Below are 15,940 nucleotides of genomic sequence, written 5' to 3' on the forward strand. Positions count from 1 at the left end.
ATTTTTAGAAAAAGTGAATTTGTTCAAGTGATATTCGAAGTGGCTTGAAAAACAACGAAAAGGTTTGGTTTGTTCTAGCATTTCTGAAGATATTTAGAATGACAATATAACCTAACTGAGACTGCATGAAAAGTCATCGAAATTCCTTCAACTGGATGGTGGTTAAGGATCAAAATATATGTTTCCGTATGATAGTTAAAAATTATTCATGAAAAAAGTGTTAACACTTGAATTATAATTTAAAATTCTCTATTCATCTCACCAAATATTTAAATTACATTGATACTTTTTAAATGGATGAATTAAAAATACCTTTACAAGATGCTCACTAGGAATTAACTATTCACAAAGCCCACGAAGGAGATCAAAGAATACTTTCAGAGTATCTTTATACACCAAGAGATAGGTTATGAACTTATGAACTTCGTAATGAACTTAACTAAATGTTTACCTCGTTTTTATTTCTCTCTGAAAACTAGCTCAAAGTAGTGATTTTAAATTTATTTTAGTTATATTCCCTATTTTGGAATATATATCATGGACAAAATATTACAATAAGATAGACATCCCAGGGTTTAATTTTACTCACGGTGATAAAAATGATGCCTATATATTTACAAATATCTTAGAAATTGACAAGCCATTTTTGTCTACTTAAAATTACACAGAATTAACTTCTGCCCTTGGGCCCAGTGAATCTGAATAAGTGCTATGCCTAAAATTAACTTTATATTTCATTATTTTAAATAAAATTTTTATTTTTACCTAAAGTGCCTATTAAAGCAGGCATGGAAATTGTTGCTATGTTTAATAGAGCTGTTACATGCCCTTAAAATGCAAACTTACTAAACTTGAGTTATCAAAACATATGAGACATGGAATTCATACCTCAAATTATATAGTGTGTAATTTATCTTAATTATTTCAGACAGATATTTCGTACTCTGTAGATATAAATTAATAACGGCCCTCAAGTAGTATATATCAATGCATAAGATTTTGTGTCTGAAAATATAAAATATATTTTAAACTCTGAAGTCCACACGGCCTTCTTGGGGGCAAAACAATCTTAAAATAACCATGCTTTGATACTATAATTCTTGCTTCCATTTCTCCTAATCTTTAAATTCTTTTTCCAGGAGAAATATGTAGAAAGCTACTATAAAATAATGAAAAGAAGTTGTGAATAGCTATTACTAACAATGTTCACCATAAGTGATAAGTATCAAAAAGCAAATTTTCACCACTGAGAATTTAAAACATGTTCTCAAGTGTCACCGGTGACACACAAAGCAACAGCATGAAAATTAAAATAACAGCTAGCAAAACTTTTCTTTTCCATAGCATATTATAAATGCAAATCAAATAACCACCTTTCTTCCTATAAAAGCAAATAAAACAAACTAGATGGACAACAAGGAAAACATGTACCTCTCTAAGTACCAAAGCGATAGTTATTCAAGGAAATCAATGTCTCAGGAAAGAAGTCTGTTTTTTTTTTTTTATCTGTATTAAAAGTTAGTAGTATTTATGGAAAATCCCACAATTTGCAATTGTAAATTAGCCTGAAAACCACTTATTCAACCTTGTATTTCTGTAAAACTTTCAAAGATTAAGACACAAAGTTGAAGACATGGCCCTTGAAATTCAAGGATTTTTTTTTAAAAAATACAGTTATGTCGTCATAACTTTGGAATTAAAAATACTTACAGTCTCTCCAGTTCTTTAAGATCCTGGAATGCTCCTCTTTCAATGGTGCTAATCTTATTCTCCATAAGCTGACTGAAATGCAAAGTATAACAGGGTCTTAATGTTACCACTCCCCATCTAATAAGCAAGTTTCAGTTCAGCCACTGAGACACTCATAACCTCCTTCCCTTTATAAAATTAAACAATGCTCTGGTTTGAGATTTCATATGAAATTTAAGGATGGTATATTTGAGAGAAATCACAGAGGGCCGAGGGCATCCACAGCACAAAACTTTCACAGAAAATACTAAAATACTAGTAAAAGTTACTAGTCAAAACTGTGAAACTCCAACTGGAGTTTATCCTGAAGAGCAACCCATGACACGGCAGTTTTGATGGCTGTTTTTGGTAAACTGATTTTGGAGTGAGTTCTTCACTGAAAGAATCCATATACAGTATGTCACCATACCCATACTTTAATTCACTTATGGATATACACTGGAAATTGGATGATTTCATAATAGCCAAAGTGTGTCTTTTAAAAGATAAACACTCAACACAATGATCAAAAGTATATGTTCATTGCAATGTATATATTTACAAATCTGTGGGTAAAAATAGTTTCACATTACACTGAATCTCACATGATGGCTCCCTCACAATATATTTAACCCACTAATTAAAGAAGTAATCGTAACGCAACAATGTTATAAAAACTACAAAAGATGTGAAATACAACAATTCAAAATATGACCAGCAATATTTTTATAAACACGTCCCACCAAAAACTGTGAAGACTTGGATTGCTTGATTTTAATGTTAGGAATCATATCTCAGTGCTGTTTGCTAAAAAAAGTCTTCTATATTAGTAATAATAAAATGCAGACCCACTTAAATTCTTTCTAGTTAATCTCAAATCCTAAAAGTGTATCAAATGTCTCACATTACTTATTCATATTGTGGAAGCAATTATTCTACACTTTTATATGCATGAGGCACTTAGGGTATGGTATAGCAAACATTTGAGGTCATTTCTATAATATTGTTTCAATGGCAAGCATCCAACCTTAAAATAAAAGCCTACATTTTCATTAAAAGCTATAATACATTGATAAACAAAAAAAGAAAGGAAACCAAGACCTTTTAAAATTTTATGTTTCTGTCATTGGGACAGTTTTTCAAAGTGAGACCAGTAACAATACAAAATATGCAGCCTCAAGAACAAAAGAAAATGTTTCAAAATACAGAAGAACATACTTACAGAACTCTTAAGTGTCTAAGACCAGCAAAATCTGTCTTGGTAATCCGTGTGATGTTATTTCCATTCAAATCCCTAAGAGAAAACAAGAAAATGAAAGTTCCATTTTATTTCTATCAAGATCTAGTTAAAGAAAAAATAAAAAGTAAATAAAACTTTAAGGTGAAAGATCAGTTCCAATTACTAAAGTAAGTTACAAAGTAAAAGACAGAAGGGAGTAGTTACCTTTGAAAGATTTTTTTTTTCCTAATGATTCTTAACAAGTTTACAAAGTCCATGCTTACTGGCATCTGACAAGAACATGAAGTGATTATGTTATCACGAAAAGTCCTCTTTTGTGTGTGAATGGAAGTGCTTTCAAGTTTTGTTTTTATAAGGATGTGTCTATTAATTTCCCAGGTATTCTGCTATTTGACTATTATTGTTAGGCACGCCCCCAAAAAGTTCCCTTCAGGCGCTTAAGTGGAACAATTTTCTAATACTACTCAGAAAGACATTTTTAAAATTCAGAACCCTGTCCTTAGGTGGCATGGTGGCTAAACTTCCTAAGGCAAAGGAAAAAAAAACGTTAGAGTGCCATCAAAAGAACTGCACTTCAAAGACTTGCATTTATAGGCATTTACCTTCCAACAATTCTATGTTTGTATGAAAACTAAACTCTTCATTTGCAGCTCAGGGAACCCCGCTGAGACTGTAAAGTGAAAACTACTAGCAGGGGCAAGAATGGAAATAGACTCAGGCCCTCACATTTTTGTTCGGATTTCAGCACCACGTTTCCTTCCAGTCACCACCCCCTTTTCTGGCATCTTAGGTCAAGATCTAAACTTGCCCTGGTTCTAATCATTTCAAGTAAAACCAGGCTTTGCTGCGGTTTGCATGTTGTCCTTCACGGAAGTAAGTTTTCTCTTACCTCTGACTTGAAAACATCGTGTTTGAAATTTGCATTTAAAGCGCTTATTTTGTCAATGGTAGAGTCCTATAAGCCAGCACTGAGCAAACTGTTTTCTGAAAACTTTACTGACCCCTCTCTGCCCCCCGTCAACCCCCCCACCCCCGCACCAAGGACCTGAAACTCAAATTACTATTTTGTTGTAAGTGCACTCCTTTTTGTTGAGTAAGACATATGAATGTCTCAACTTTAAACTGTTCTGGATAGCATGCAGTGACAAGCGCTAACCCAGAATTCTGCAGTGCTCTCCCCAACCCAACGCTCCATGCCGAGCAAAGTAGCACCAAGTTGTTCCTACAACTGTTGGGGTCTTTTACGGGCTATTTGACGGAACAAGAATCCTTACCCCCCCACCGCCATCCCAGACAAATGTAGTAGATCACATTTTGACAAGACACCCTCGGTCGGGCCCCAACTAGCCCAGCGCTTCGGGCCTGGGAAGGAGGGAGAAGTGGGGGGCAGGCCAGTGAGGCTGGGGGTGGGGGAGCCATTTGCAGAGGAAGAAAGGGCTCAATTCCGGCCTTTAAGCTGAGGGCGAGGCAAAGGAGTTAGATAAGAAGAGCGACTCGACGCGCGGCGGGCGGCGCGGGTCCCAGCGGGTCCCCCGCGCGGCCCGCAACCCTCACAGCCCCGGGGGCGCCGAAGCCGCGGCAGCAGAGTCCGGCGCGCTGGCCCCCGCCGCCCTCGCCCCGCGCACCCGGGCCCACGCGCAACGGCGAGGGGAGCGCGCCCAGGGCGCTCGGGCAGCGCGGGGCGGCGGCCTCGGCGTTCACAAAGGGAATGGCCTCCATGCTCCGCTTCCCTGAACTCGGGAAGTGCCCCACCAGGAGCGCGTGGGCCGTCAACACCGGGTCTGCGATTACTTCTTCATTAGAGATTCGCAGAGACAGGGAGGCGGGGATGTCTGCGGGCAGCAGAGCGCGAAGAAGGGAAGGAAGGAGAACTGCGGCCACGTGAATGGGCGCAGAAACTGCGAGAAAGGTGCACGGGGGTGATCCGGGGCTCAGCGGGAAGGGCCGGAGGGGGCAACGGAGGGCCGCGGGGTCGCCGTAGCAGTCAGCACCCTGCTCGGCCGGTTCGGGTTGGAGAGCCAGCCCTAACTTCGCCTAGACGTTGGGAAACGGTCCTCCTCTTCAGTCACCCGCTGGGACAGGTCTCCTGGGGCCCGCCGCCGCCGCCTCCTCGCTGGGGACGTGGGGGGGGCGGGGGAAAGAGTCGCGGGGGCGGCGTGCGGCGGCCGAGAGAGCCGCCTCGGTCCTGGGGCATCCTTCCCTCTGAGGCCTGCAGAAGAGCGCCCCCGGGGCGGACCCAGCCGCCCCACGACCCCTTCTCCCCACCCCTCTGTCCCCAGGAGGGAGACACTGAGCCGCGGAGCGGAGGTTTCTCCCCTTTGAGTCCTTCCGCCCCCCGCCCCCCGCCCCCCCCCCCGCGCCACCCCGCGGCGACAAACGCTGGGATTCGGTCCTGAAACCACCCCGCCAGTGTTGGCCACCGCAAGGTGACTCCGTTTACAGAGTCTGAGGAACAAAGTCGCGTCTCCTTCGCCCCGGGCATCCTCCACTACTTGTCCCCACGTTAGCGGCTCCCCAAGCCCGAGAGAAGTCGCCTGCTCAGGGATGGAAGTGGCTGGACGAAAGCGGGAGGAAAGGACCAAGCGCATCTGCCAGCCGGCCCGCCCCTCCTAGGGCAGCGGCCCCTCCCTGAGTAGCGCCCTCCTGTCCTTCGCCCTCCCAGGGAGTTCAAGCCCAGGATGCGCGTGCAGGAGAGCTACCCAGGCACAGGTCCCTGTGCGGCTTGATCCCTCCAGTCTCGATGAAGGGGATGCGCGACCCAGTGTGTGTGTGTGTGTGTGTGTGTGTGTGTGTGTGTGTGTGTGTGTGTGTGTGGCGGGGGCGGGGGGTGAAGATCCCGTACTCACAGTCTCTCGGTGTTTCGGGGGATATTCCTGGGCACGCTACGCAGCGCCAGCCCGTGACAGTCCACCGTGCTGCCCGAGCAGGAGCACTGCGCCGGGCACGCCTGCGGCGCCACCTCGTTCAGAATCGCCAGCACTAACCCCAGCGACAGGGATAGCGTTTGCCAGCCGACGCCGCGCATCTTCCCCCGCCGCCTCCTCGCTCGCCGGCGCCGGGGGTTCCTCCTTAGCTCCTTGTTCCGCGCGAATCGCGCTGTGTCTGAGGCCCAGTCTCTGGCGCAGGGCTAGGAACCCAGAGTGTCCGGGTAAATGTACACAAAATAATTTGGAAGTAACAGTAATAATATTCAAGGCAGTAGAGATGGCACAGGTACGCGCCTCCCACTTCCCCTCCACCCTCCTCCAGCAGGGCAGGCGCTCCTCGGGTCCTGAAGGCGCAACTTTAGGTCCTGACGATCAATCGGCCAGGCCAAGGCTATAAAGAGACCCCAAAGCTGCGGGGAGGAGGTCACACGTCGTCTGTCTCTCAACGATCAACTTGGCGGTAAAAGAGCTGGGGCTCCTAAAGGCCGTAAAGATGCAGGGGCCGGATGCGCGGAAAAGGGAGTGCTCCGATTCCACGGAGGAGTCTTCAAATCCGATTCCAGTGGGGAGGCTATGAGACAGAAGAGGGGTGCTCAATAGAAATGGTGGCCTCGATCAAAGTGGGTTCTCCGAAGCTAGAAGGCGCAAGAGCCCCGCGGGCCGGGAGCGGAGCGCGCCGGACGACTGGGCATGGCGCGCGGGGGCGCACGGGGCGGGGGCGCAGCCTGGGGGTCGCGGGGCGGCGCTGCGTGCCTCCCGCGCGGTTCACTCGAGCGGCCTCCCCACAGCCTGCGGCTCTTCCGCAGCCGGGACACGTCCTCGCCGTTTCCCGACAGCCGAGGGCGGTTTGCAAACACACATGCACTTCGCCGAAGGAGATCTCGGCAATCCCGCCTCCCTCCTGGCGTCCTTGGCGACGCTCCGCACCGGGGCCTTCCCCGAGGTCACGCAGAAAAAGACAAAAGGGCAATGGGGCCGCCGCAGCAGGCAGAAATATCCACTAGTCACCACCCCGACAGAGGAAATCCAAGAGGCCAAGTTGAGGACCACGGCTCCTCCGAGGATTGGGTCGGGGCTGGCTGGCAGGCAGGCCGGAAGGTGTGCAAAGGCCAAGGTGGAGGTGTCCGCGTCTTGGGTCCTGCCGGAGAGAACTGGGGGATGACGAGGTGGCAGTTGGCCGGTGGGATCGGCTACCCCGAGGAGAGCCCAGAAGGCAGCTGAATGGCAGTCCCGTGCGCGCGCGTGTGTCGGCCCTTGGCGTCTCCCGGATACGCCGCAGCTCCGCAGCAGACACCTGATGGCAAAGGTGGACGAAACAAGAGCAGACTCCCGGGCAGGCGCAGCCCCTTGGCCGCCCCCCGACAGCCGCCCGCAAGTGGGCCCTCCTCCTCGTCAAAGTGCAGGAACTTTTCCCAGGCTTTGAATCCCGTCCCCCACGGCCACAGTGGGAGTCTTCCCGCCGACGTCGCGCCGCCGCCCGGATCCCGGTGCTGCACCTGACTCGGCGGCCGCAGTCCCGAGCAGCCAGTCTCCTTCCAGCCCCTTCCCCTCTCCTGGCTGCTATCCGCGCCTCCTTCTCCAGAGAGGGAAGTAGCGGAGAGGGAAAGCGGCGACAGGCAGCGGGGGCTCGGGGGCTCTGCTGGCTCCCGAGCTCCTGGCAAGTGTCTAAACAATAGGACGGACGCAGCAGCCCTAGTCTCGCTCGGCTGCGGGAAGGTGGGTTGTTGTTGTAACTGGAGTTGTTCGCTCGGGCTGCCTGGCGCTGAGCGCAGCCGAACAAAAACCCGCCCGGCGCCTCTGGAGCCGGCTTCGGGCCCCCGGACGCTCCCCTTTCTCTTCAGCACTCCCGCGGTGCCCGGAAAGCTCGGCAGCTCCCGCCTGCGCCCGGGAGCCACGGCGCTCCCATCACTCGCCGCTGCCGCCGCCGCCGCCTTCTTTAACCACCGTCTGCGGCAGCTACCGCCGCCACCGCCGCCGCCGCCAGCCTCCGCCGTCCGCGCGCTCCCCAAATAAATAACCCCAAGTCAGAAGTTAAGCCGGCGCCGGCCTTATATACCCAGCGGAGCCCCCACCCCTCGGCCCCGCCCCGCGCCGCCCGGCACCGCCCACTGGCTGCGCGCGGGGCGCCCGCACCTCGCCGGGGAGAGGTGAGGCCCCGGCTGCCAGCGCCAGGCGGAGGCGGCGACGGGCGGCGCGTTCCCGCGCGCCCTGGCTCGCGCCTTCGCTCCCACGCCCCGACAAAGTTTGCCGGAGGAAGGGAGGTTTCCAGGCCCTTGCCCCCAGCCGCAGGCCCCAGAGGTGCCCCAGGCTCTGAGCTGGTCTTTCGCAGCGGAGGAATGGGGAGAGGGCGGCTTTGAACGCGACTCATAAATAAATAGCGCTGCCAATGCCTTTGCTGCAGCTTTTGCCACGCGATCCTAAGGGGCTGTTCAGTGTGTTTGCAGCGCAGCAAGAAAGAGACAGAGAGATTGTGATTTAAAATTAAAAAAAAAAAAAAATTCTACCGAAATAGATCTGCCCGCGCTCACAGACACACACATGTGTATTTTTGGGAGCTTAAAAGTTCAGAGTTTTTGCAAGTTTTCCAGCCTTCTCGCCAGCCTTCCCATCTCTGAGCCACCCCCTTCCGTTTAACCCTTTCTTTATAGTCACACACTTCACACCAGTCTCGGTTGACGTCTTAGATTTACAGTATGCTCACAAAACCCTAAGGGCTTGAATGTATCCGTGTGATTTTACTCTCTTAGGAGGGTAAAATAAATCCCTAGCAACGCACATTGTAACCAGAAGGTTTCCTTTATTTAGGGGAAAATCTGGATTTTTTTCCCCCCCACTGTGAAAGAGAATTTCCTTCTTTCTTCTTGTCTCTTTAGTGTGATGTGTGTCTGGCAACTGCTACCACCCTCCTGCTCCCCACTCCTCTCCCAGCAAAAACCAATGTCATTATTGGGTTGAAATAGTAACTGAGAGTCAACTCCTTTGCTTGAATGTAAAGCACCTCACTTCCCATATCACCTTACAAGGCATTCACAGGAAGTAGTGTAAGCCCTCAGCCTAATGCCTGTCTCATAGAGTGATAATTATTTGTGTCATTATCTGTCATCCCCTTGAAAGCAAGGGAATCTAATTCATTTTTGTATTTCCAGCATCTAACAATATGCCAAACACATAGTGGGTGCTCTGAAAATTGACCCATTTTTTTTAAACATAAGAACGTAGTCAATCTGAAATTTCACCAATAGCCCTATTAACTTTTTCCCTACTTAAGTTTTCCCAAATGTCTTTAATAAGGCTATCTCTACCTTTTCATTTTGTCTGCTCTGGAAATCTTAAAGCTATTCTGAGGACGTTTTCAAAGACAGCGGACCCATTAGATAACCAAATTGGAACTCATTTTAATGCCATAGATTTATGTTGCTCTGTTCTTTTAAAGACTTGAAAACATTGAACATTTATTAACTCATTTGTCCTTCTAGATTGTAGCCTCAAGGTCTGTTATGTAACTTCTTTAAGAAGTTGAGACTGGAAGGCATAGTCACATTTTCTTGTAAGAAAATTATAATGACTTAAATTATATATTTATATTATAAATTTATATTATAAATTAACTCTTATAATGAGTTAAATAATAAGTGCCTATGAATGACCAAGGATTCTTCCACCATCGTACCCCAACCCCAGTGAATTTTCTTTAGTCTGTACTAGCAAATTATATGTTGAAATATGTTTACTACCACACTAATTCATTCAGTATCCTAACTCTGATACCTTGTCAGCAATAAGAGGAGAGTACTTATGTTCAACTTTATCCACCACGTAGAATCATAGTTCTGTATTTTAATTGCAAAAACATATCTTGCACTGCAATATTTGCAAATAATGCTGTTTATAATGTTGCACCAATGAAAGTCATAAACATGAGTTCAAGTTTGATTCTTTGTCTGGTTCACTTTCCATTCTGTGTAAAACCGAGAAAAGAACTGAAAATAACATTTGTAGCAACACGCCTATTGGAACAGGTTTTAAAATTTGATGAAAATTTAAATAAGAAGATATGTCCAGAGGCGCCTGGCTGGCTCAGTCGGTTAAGCATCCGACTTCGGCTCAGGTGGTGATCTCATGGTTTGTGAGTTGTAGCCCTGCATAGGGCTCTGTGCTGACAGCTCAGAGCCTGAAGCCTGTTTTGGAGTCTGTGTCTCCCTCTCTTTCTGCCCCTCCCCTGCTCATTGTCTGTGTTTCAAAAATAAATATATGTTAAAAAAAATTTTAAGAAAAGAAGATCTGTCCGGTGGATTTCATGAAGAGGAAAAGGAAGACTGCAACGCATTCCTTAGCAACATGGCACATTAATTTCTTTGTGTTGTGTTTCAGCTAATAGAAGGAAATGTAGACATGAGTGACCAGGTTTCTCATTTTTAAGGCTCTTATTATAGTATTCCTTCAGTATTGTTGTAGGATGTTTCTTGGAGGCCTTGCATGCTTCAATGCCATTAACTTCTAGGTCTCCATTTTCCTGGATTATGTTTCTCCCAAATGAGATTTGAATTTCTCTTTGACTGTGCTATACCCATCCTGAGGAAAGCCTTCTGTGATGCTTTTTGTCACCACATGAGGTCTCCATAAATCCTGACCTGAATTAAACAGAAGTGGAAACCACTAGAGTCGTCAACATTCAAGTTTCCTATTATGTTGAGAGAGAGAGGAAAAAAAAATCCAGTTGCTACAATAATTTAGAAAACAATTTAGACAATTAAATACTCATACAGTTAAAAAAAATAAAAAGCAAGTATTCTCTCAATCTGCATTTTCTTTGGAGAAAAAAAGTTTATGAAATTAGAGAAAGAGGGTAAGAAAAAGAATTGATGAAAAACAGGTAAATATGAGTGAAAACAAAGGTAGTAACAGTAATAGCATTGATCAAATTCATGCAACTGACAGAATATATTCCATGGCTTTAACCCTTCATGCTACTATTTTCCATTGTTGCAAAATGTGTTCAGGTTAGTTAACTAATTTTTCTCACAACATCTTGGCATTTGAAATACAGATATGGAACACCAAATTCATGGAGATTAAGATTTAGCTAAAATTTTTTCATGTACCCCAAGTGCCGAGCTAGAGTTAAAACCACATATTTTACTCATATTCAGCTGAGGACTCTGGTCTTTAGTCAGGTCTGATTAAATGGCAGAACTGAAATCAAAACCTGAGTTCTCTGACCTCAAATCTTAATTCGTTCTCCTACACACAACTCTATCTAGAGACCCTCTGAAACTCCCAGGGATCAAGGAATCTATAATTCATCAGGAACTGTCACCATCATATAGGAGATGTTCATGTCTCTCCACATACTCTATTTATGGTTATATAAAGAGAGTAGGGGAGAACTAGGTCCACAGCAGAGTCACCCCAAGGATATTAATTCCCGAATAGCTTCTGGAGTTGGCTTAAACTTTGAGATGATTCTCTAGGGCAGTTTTTCTCACAGTGTGGTTCCTGGGCCAGAAGCCTCAGAAACACCAGAGACTAGAGATGTAAATGTGCAGACCCCACCTCAGACCCACAGAATCAGAAAATCTGGGGGTGGAGGCCAGCAATCTGGGTTCTAACAAGCCCTCCAAGTGGTTTTGATGCTCACTGAAATTTGAGAACCACTGCTTTCTAGAGCTACTTTGTGGTTACCTCTGAACCACTTAAGTATAGAGAATTAAGCAGCACTGAGTGATGGACGGTGCCTGCTGAGCCGAATTCAGCTTCTCCTTGCCTGGCATTTGACAACTGTCTGTTCCTGATAACCTCTAGGGGGCACCAAAATATTTTTATGTACAGCCCCACAGAGGCAACAAATGCTTAGGTTCATTTTCCAAAGAAATGGTCTTGAGAAGTAGAAATCTTGGAAGCTGCCCTCATTATTACGTCTCAGCCAGTTAAAAAATTCACCATATTTATGGTTTTTTCCAGTTTAATATTACATATTATGGGAATAACGATATCCGCTGTTCATGATTATTGTGAAGATTAAGATACTATCTGTCAAACTGACACAGCAATAGAACAAAGTACCTGGCATAGAACAAAGTCTTCATTAAATAAAGCACAGTATCACTTTTTCCCTACATTACTACTGCTATTAATAGGTAAGTATTTCTAAAACATTTGTATTGTGATCATAGATTTTATATATATATATAAAATATATAAATATATTATATATAATATAAAATATATAAATATATAATATATAATATATAAATATATTATATATAATATATATTTATATATTATATATTTATATATAAATATATATATTTATAATATAAATATATTAGATTAGATATTTCCATTGATTATTACAATGATCAAGTAACTTCTTGTCCTGAGCCCTGGGAAATCCTGGCAGGGCAGGTTTAGGGCTTTACTTTATGAGTAGAAGAAAGACCACGCCCTGCCCATGCCTGCAGTAATCTATGAACAAAAGAGTAGCGATAGATACGATTAGTTTCATGATACTCATATCCCATGGTACCCTTTGAGGGGGTGAAGTTGGTTTTCTTTTGCCATAATAAAATAACTTGTTGGTGGCTTAGTAACATTAAAATGAGAAGTTTAAAACCTGAGATATGCTGCTAAGTAAGAATGCTTAGGAAGCTTTGGATACGTCACTTAGATTTTCTGGCCATAGTTTTTCTCATTTATATAATGTTGTGATTAGACCAGTTGAACCATAAACAGTTCCTAGATCTTAGTAGTTATATATTTATTAAATAATGTCTGTGTTCCAAACACTTAGTTCTTTGCATGGTCACAACAAACTTCTGATTTAGAGACTATTTTGACCCCCCATTTAGAGTTAAGAAAACTTGGGTTCATGGGAACACATTCAACTGGTCATGTTCTTGCCAGCAAGTAAGTGGCAAAGTAGGAATTAGAGTTCTGGTCTGATACCAAAAATCTCATAAACATGATACACTTTCTCAAATTCTATCATTTGACTACACTGTGTAATGACTTGTTCTATATATAATTAGGGCAAAAATGTTTTAGGGGATGTGAAGGTGGAGTAGAAAGGCATTCGAACATTATATAGTATAATTGGGCAAGAACAACAACAAAAACAAAATGTTAAAGGAATAGTTTATACCCAATGATGCAGGTTAAAAATACACATTAACATTAAAAAGCCCAAGGGAAAATACACAGAAACATTTTAATGGTTTTATGAGGTTAAAATAAATTGGCAAGAATTTAACCGTCAAGGGAAAAGGAAATACCATTGTAAATTATTTTAAGTTGCCTGATCTTTTGACTTTACTAAATCTAAAAATGTGCCTCCTGGATTTTCACAAGAGAAAAAAAAAATATTCCTGTGTTCCTTGAGAATGAAGGGACAGAAAACCCTCATACCTTCTGCAGGCTCCTACTAGTTTAAGAAAAGTTGACCTTCCTCCTATGGGTCATAATATCAGGCTAAAATTACAAAGAATTTGCTCTAGTCTAACATAAATTCAAAGTAAAATAATTTCAAATTCCAAGGCTAAATATTATATATTTTAGATAATAATCAGCTCTGATTAACAGAAGCTGCTCATAACCACTATTGCAAAATTGTAGTTCAAAGTTCAAGGTTGCCTGATGGACAAAAAGCCATTTTCTCAGAGAAAGAGTCACATTAGTGTCTTAGTCGAAGAGTTGGCAAACTTTTTCTGTAAACAGATAGTAAGTTTTTTGGGCTTTGCGAGCCAATGGTCAAAATTAAGGATATTTACAGACACTAATAGAGTAAAGAGAAAGCAAATTTCCACAAATGTTTTACTGATGTAATTAAATACATAACGATCGGTTACAATTCTTTGAAACCTCGATCTACTTAATTATTTAATTAATTACTTAATTATTTTTAGTGGGATAGCATTTCATTTCATTGGGGTCTGAAGTATTTCCTGTCATCAAATCAATTGCTAAATTTAATATAGAAAATAATGTTTAGCTCCCTGGCAATACAAAGCATGTGACAGGTCTGAGCTGGCCTTAGTCCAAAGAGGTGGTTATTCAATGTGTGAGGTCATAGTTTCCTAAAGGGTTATGTTAAAATTCAAAGGGATGTTGTAAAGATAAAAGCTCTGAGCTTTGAAGGGGCTGTTCTGTGACAAGCAGTAAATGTCTTCCTCAGTATTATCTACTGCTCTCTCTATTTCTTCAGCTCTGAAATGCAATTTTGCAAAAGCATTTAAAGAAAATTTAAATTCATTTCATTTTAATATAAAATAAATTAGTACAAGATATGCTGCATATCCATTTCTTGCATGTGCTTATCTGTTGAACCAGATGGTCCTCATGTATAGAATGAAGATAAGAATAAGTAACATTTATTAAGTATTTACTATGGGCAGGCATCATTCAGAGTGTTTTACTTTATATTCTCATTTAACCCTCCTTGAAAACTGTTTTCCCTAAGAGATGAGGAAGTTGAGGGACAGGAAGGTTGAGTAACTTGCCCACATTGCTGTGGCGAGGAGGGAAATGAAGCCAGGAAAGGTTATGTACCTTGTGTAAGGTTGCTCAGTTAAGAAAGGGTAGAGCTAGGATCTTAACCCAAGCAACCAGAGTCGAAAACAGCAGGCCTCTTACTAATTCATGAATCATAGGAAATTCATGATAATAAAATGAAAACTATGGTTATGAAAGAACTATATAAACTGTCAAACAATGTCCTAATATTCTTATTTGCACTATGCCTATTATTAATTGAAGATGGTGAATGCAAGCAACAACATACACACATTTAGTCAAGACTCATTGGGCTGAATACAATCTGACTCGAGCCAACCCTTTTATTCTCCTTCTTTCCATAGTAATGGAATTCTTTCTTTCATTGCGCAGCGTTGGTGGTATAGTGGTGAGCATCGCTGCTTTTGTTTCTCTTTCATAACTTAGGATACACTGTCTTTATATAAAAAGGAATAAAACCAAAGGGGTATTTTTCCACTGAAATGGCATGGAAATTCTGTAATATATTTTCTATGTCAATTTAGAGGAAAAAAACATTATAGCAAGAAGAATCTCTAAGTATAAACAGTGTTTGACTTTTCAGGAAGCACATGCCTGAAAACAGAAAAATAGTAGTTCAGGTGTTGCTAACTAGTCGTATCTTACTGTGTAAGAAGAATCTACTCAAAGCTGCGTGTTCCTCCTTATGATTGTAAGATATCACAACTGAAAAATTATCTTTAGTATGATTGCCCAAGCAATATAATGAAAAATTATGCAAAATAAAATGCAAATTCTAATGCCGTTTTAAAAAGTGTATCAAAATAAAGTAACTTCTAAAAGCTGGCTCATTTATTCCAAATTGCTTTATTTGGGGCTAAATCTGTTTGGAATTATAGTCATAACATTTTCGTTTGTGCATTTGTGTCATCTATGTATTCCTCCTCATTAGTAGCTTTTCCAGGATCATAATTTTTACTTTTATTTTTCTTCCTTAAACTCTCATATGTGGAAAACAAGAGATTGCATATTATCCTACCTCAAAGGAGTTGTGAAGATGAAGTAAGTTAATACATAAACACTTGGAGACTTCCGGTTCTGAAACAAGATGTCCTAGGCTCACATATCCCCACTTCTCGTCTTTAAGTACAACTAAATGTCATTCAAATAATTCAACAGGTTATAATAAAAGGGCCCAGAGAATTAAAAAAAAAAAAAAAGTAAGTGGACTGGCTAAGAAGGTCAGGAACTGAAGCTTGACAGCAGTGTGAGTTTCCTGGGTTTTCTTTCTGTCTCACGTAGTGCCAGGAAAGGGCAAGCCCATGAGAGACTTAGAGGGGAACCTGAACCCGCTGCTGCCTAACATCAGCTGGCTGACCTCTACCCAACCACTGCTGCACAATGGTCAGGACACCAGCAGACAAGCTGATGCGTCTGCAGGGAAGCATTGGTGGCACCCAGCATTTCCCTGTCCTCCACTCAGTGGCATGAGAGACTCAGGCCCAATGTCTGCTGGCTCTCCACTGTCCCCTCACTCCCTGCCCCCTGCCACCTGGCA

The 15,940-nt window shown here is 43.3% G+C and overlaps 1 protein-coding gene across 14 annotated transcripts in view; it reads right to left on the reverse strand.

The window, feature by feature from the left end:
• SLIT2 (slit guidance ligand 2) overlaps window positions 1–5,993 on the reverse strand; it is a 374,605-nt gene extending 368,612 nt beyond the window's left edge. For all 14 annotated transcript variants that reach the window (XM_043553720.1, XM_043553678.1, XM_043553701.1 and 11 more), the window contains exons 1-3: window positions 5,815–5,993; window positions 2,951–3,022; window positions 1,711–1,782 (exon numbers count right to left, since the gene is read on the reverse strand). In XM_043553720.1, coding sequence (XP_043409655.1) covers window positions 1,711–1,782; window positions 2,951–3,022; window positions 5,815–5,993 — 323 coding nt within the window. The remainder of the gene's footprint in view (window positions 1–1,710; window positions 1,783–2,950; window positions 3,023–5,814) is intronic.
• Window positions 5,994–15,940: the final 9,947 nt, after the last annotated feature.

Source organism: Prionailurus bengalensis, chromosome B1 (assembly GCF_016509475.1).
Source record: "Prionailurus bengalensis isolate Pbe53 chromosome B1, Fcat_Pben_1.1_paternal_pri, whole genome shotgun sequence".
Lineage (NCBI taxonomy): Eukaryota > Metazoa > Chordata > Mammalia > Carnivora > Felidae > Prionailurus > Prionailurus bengalensis.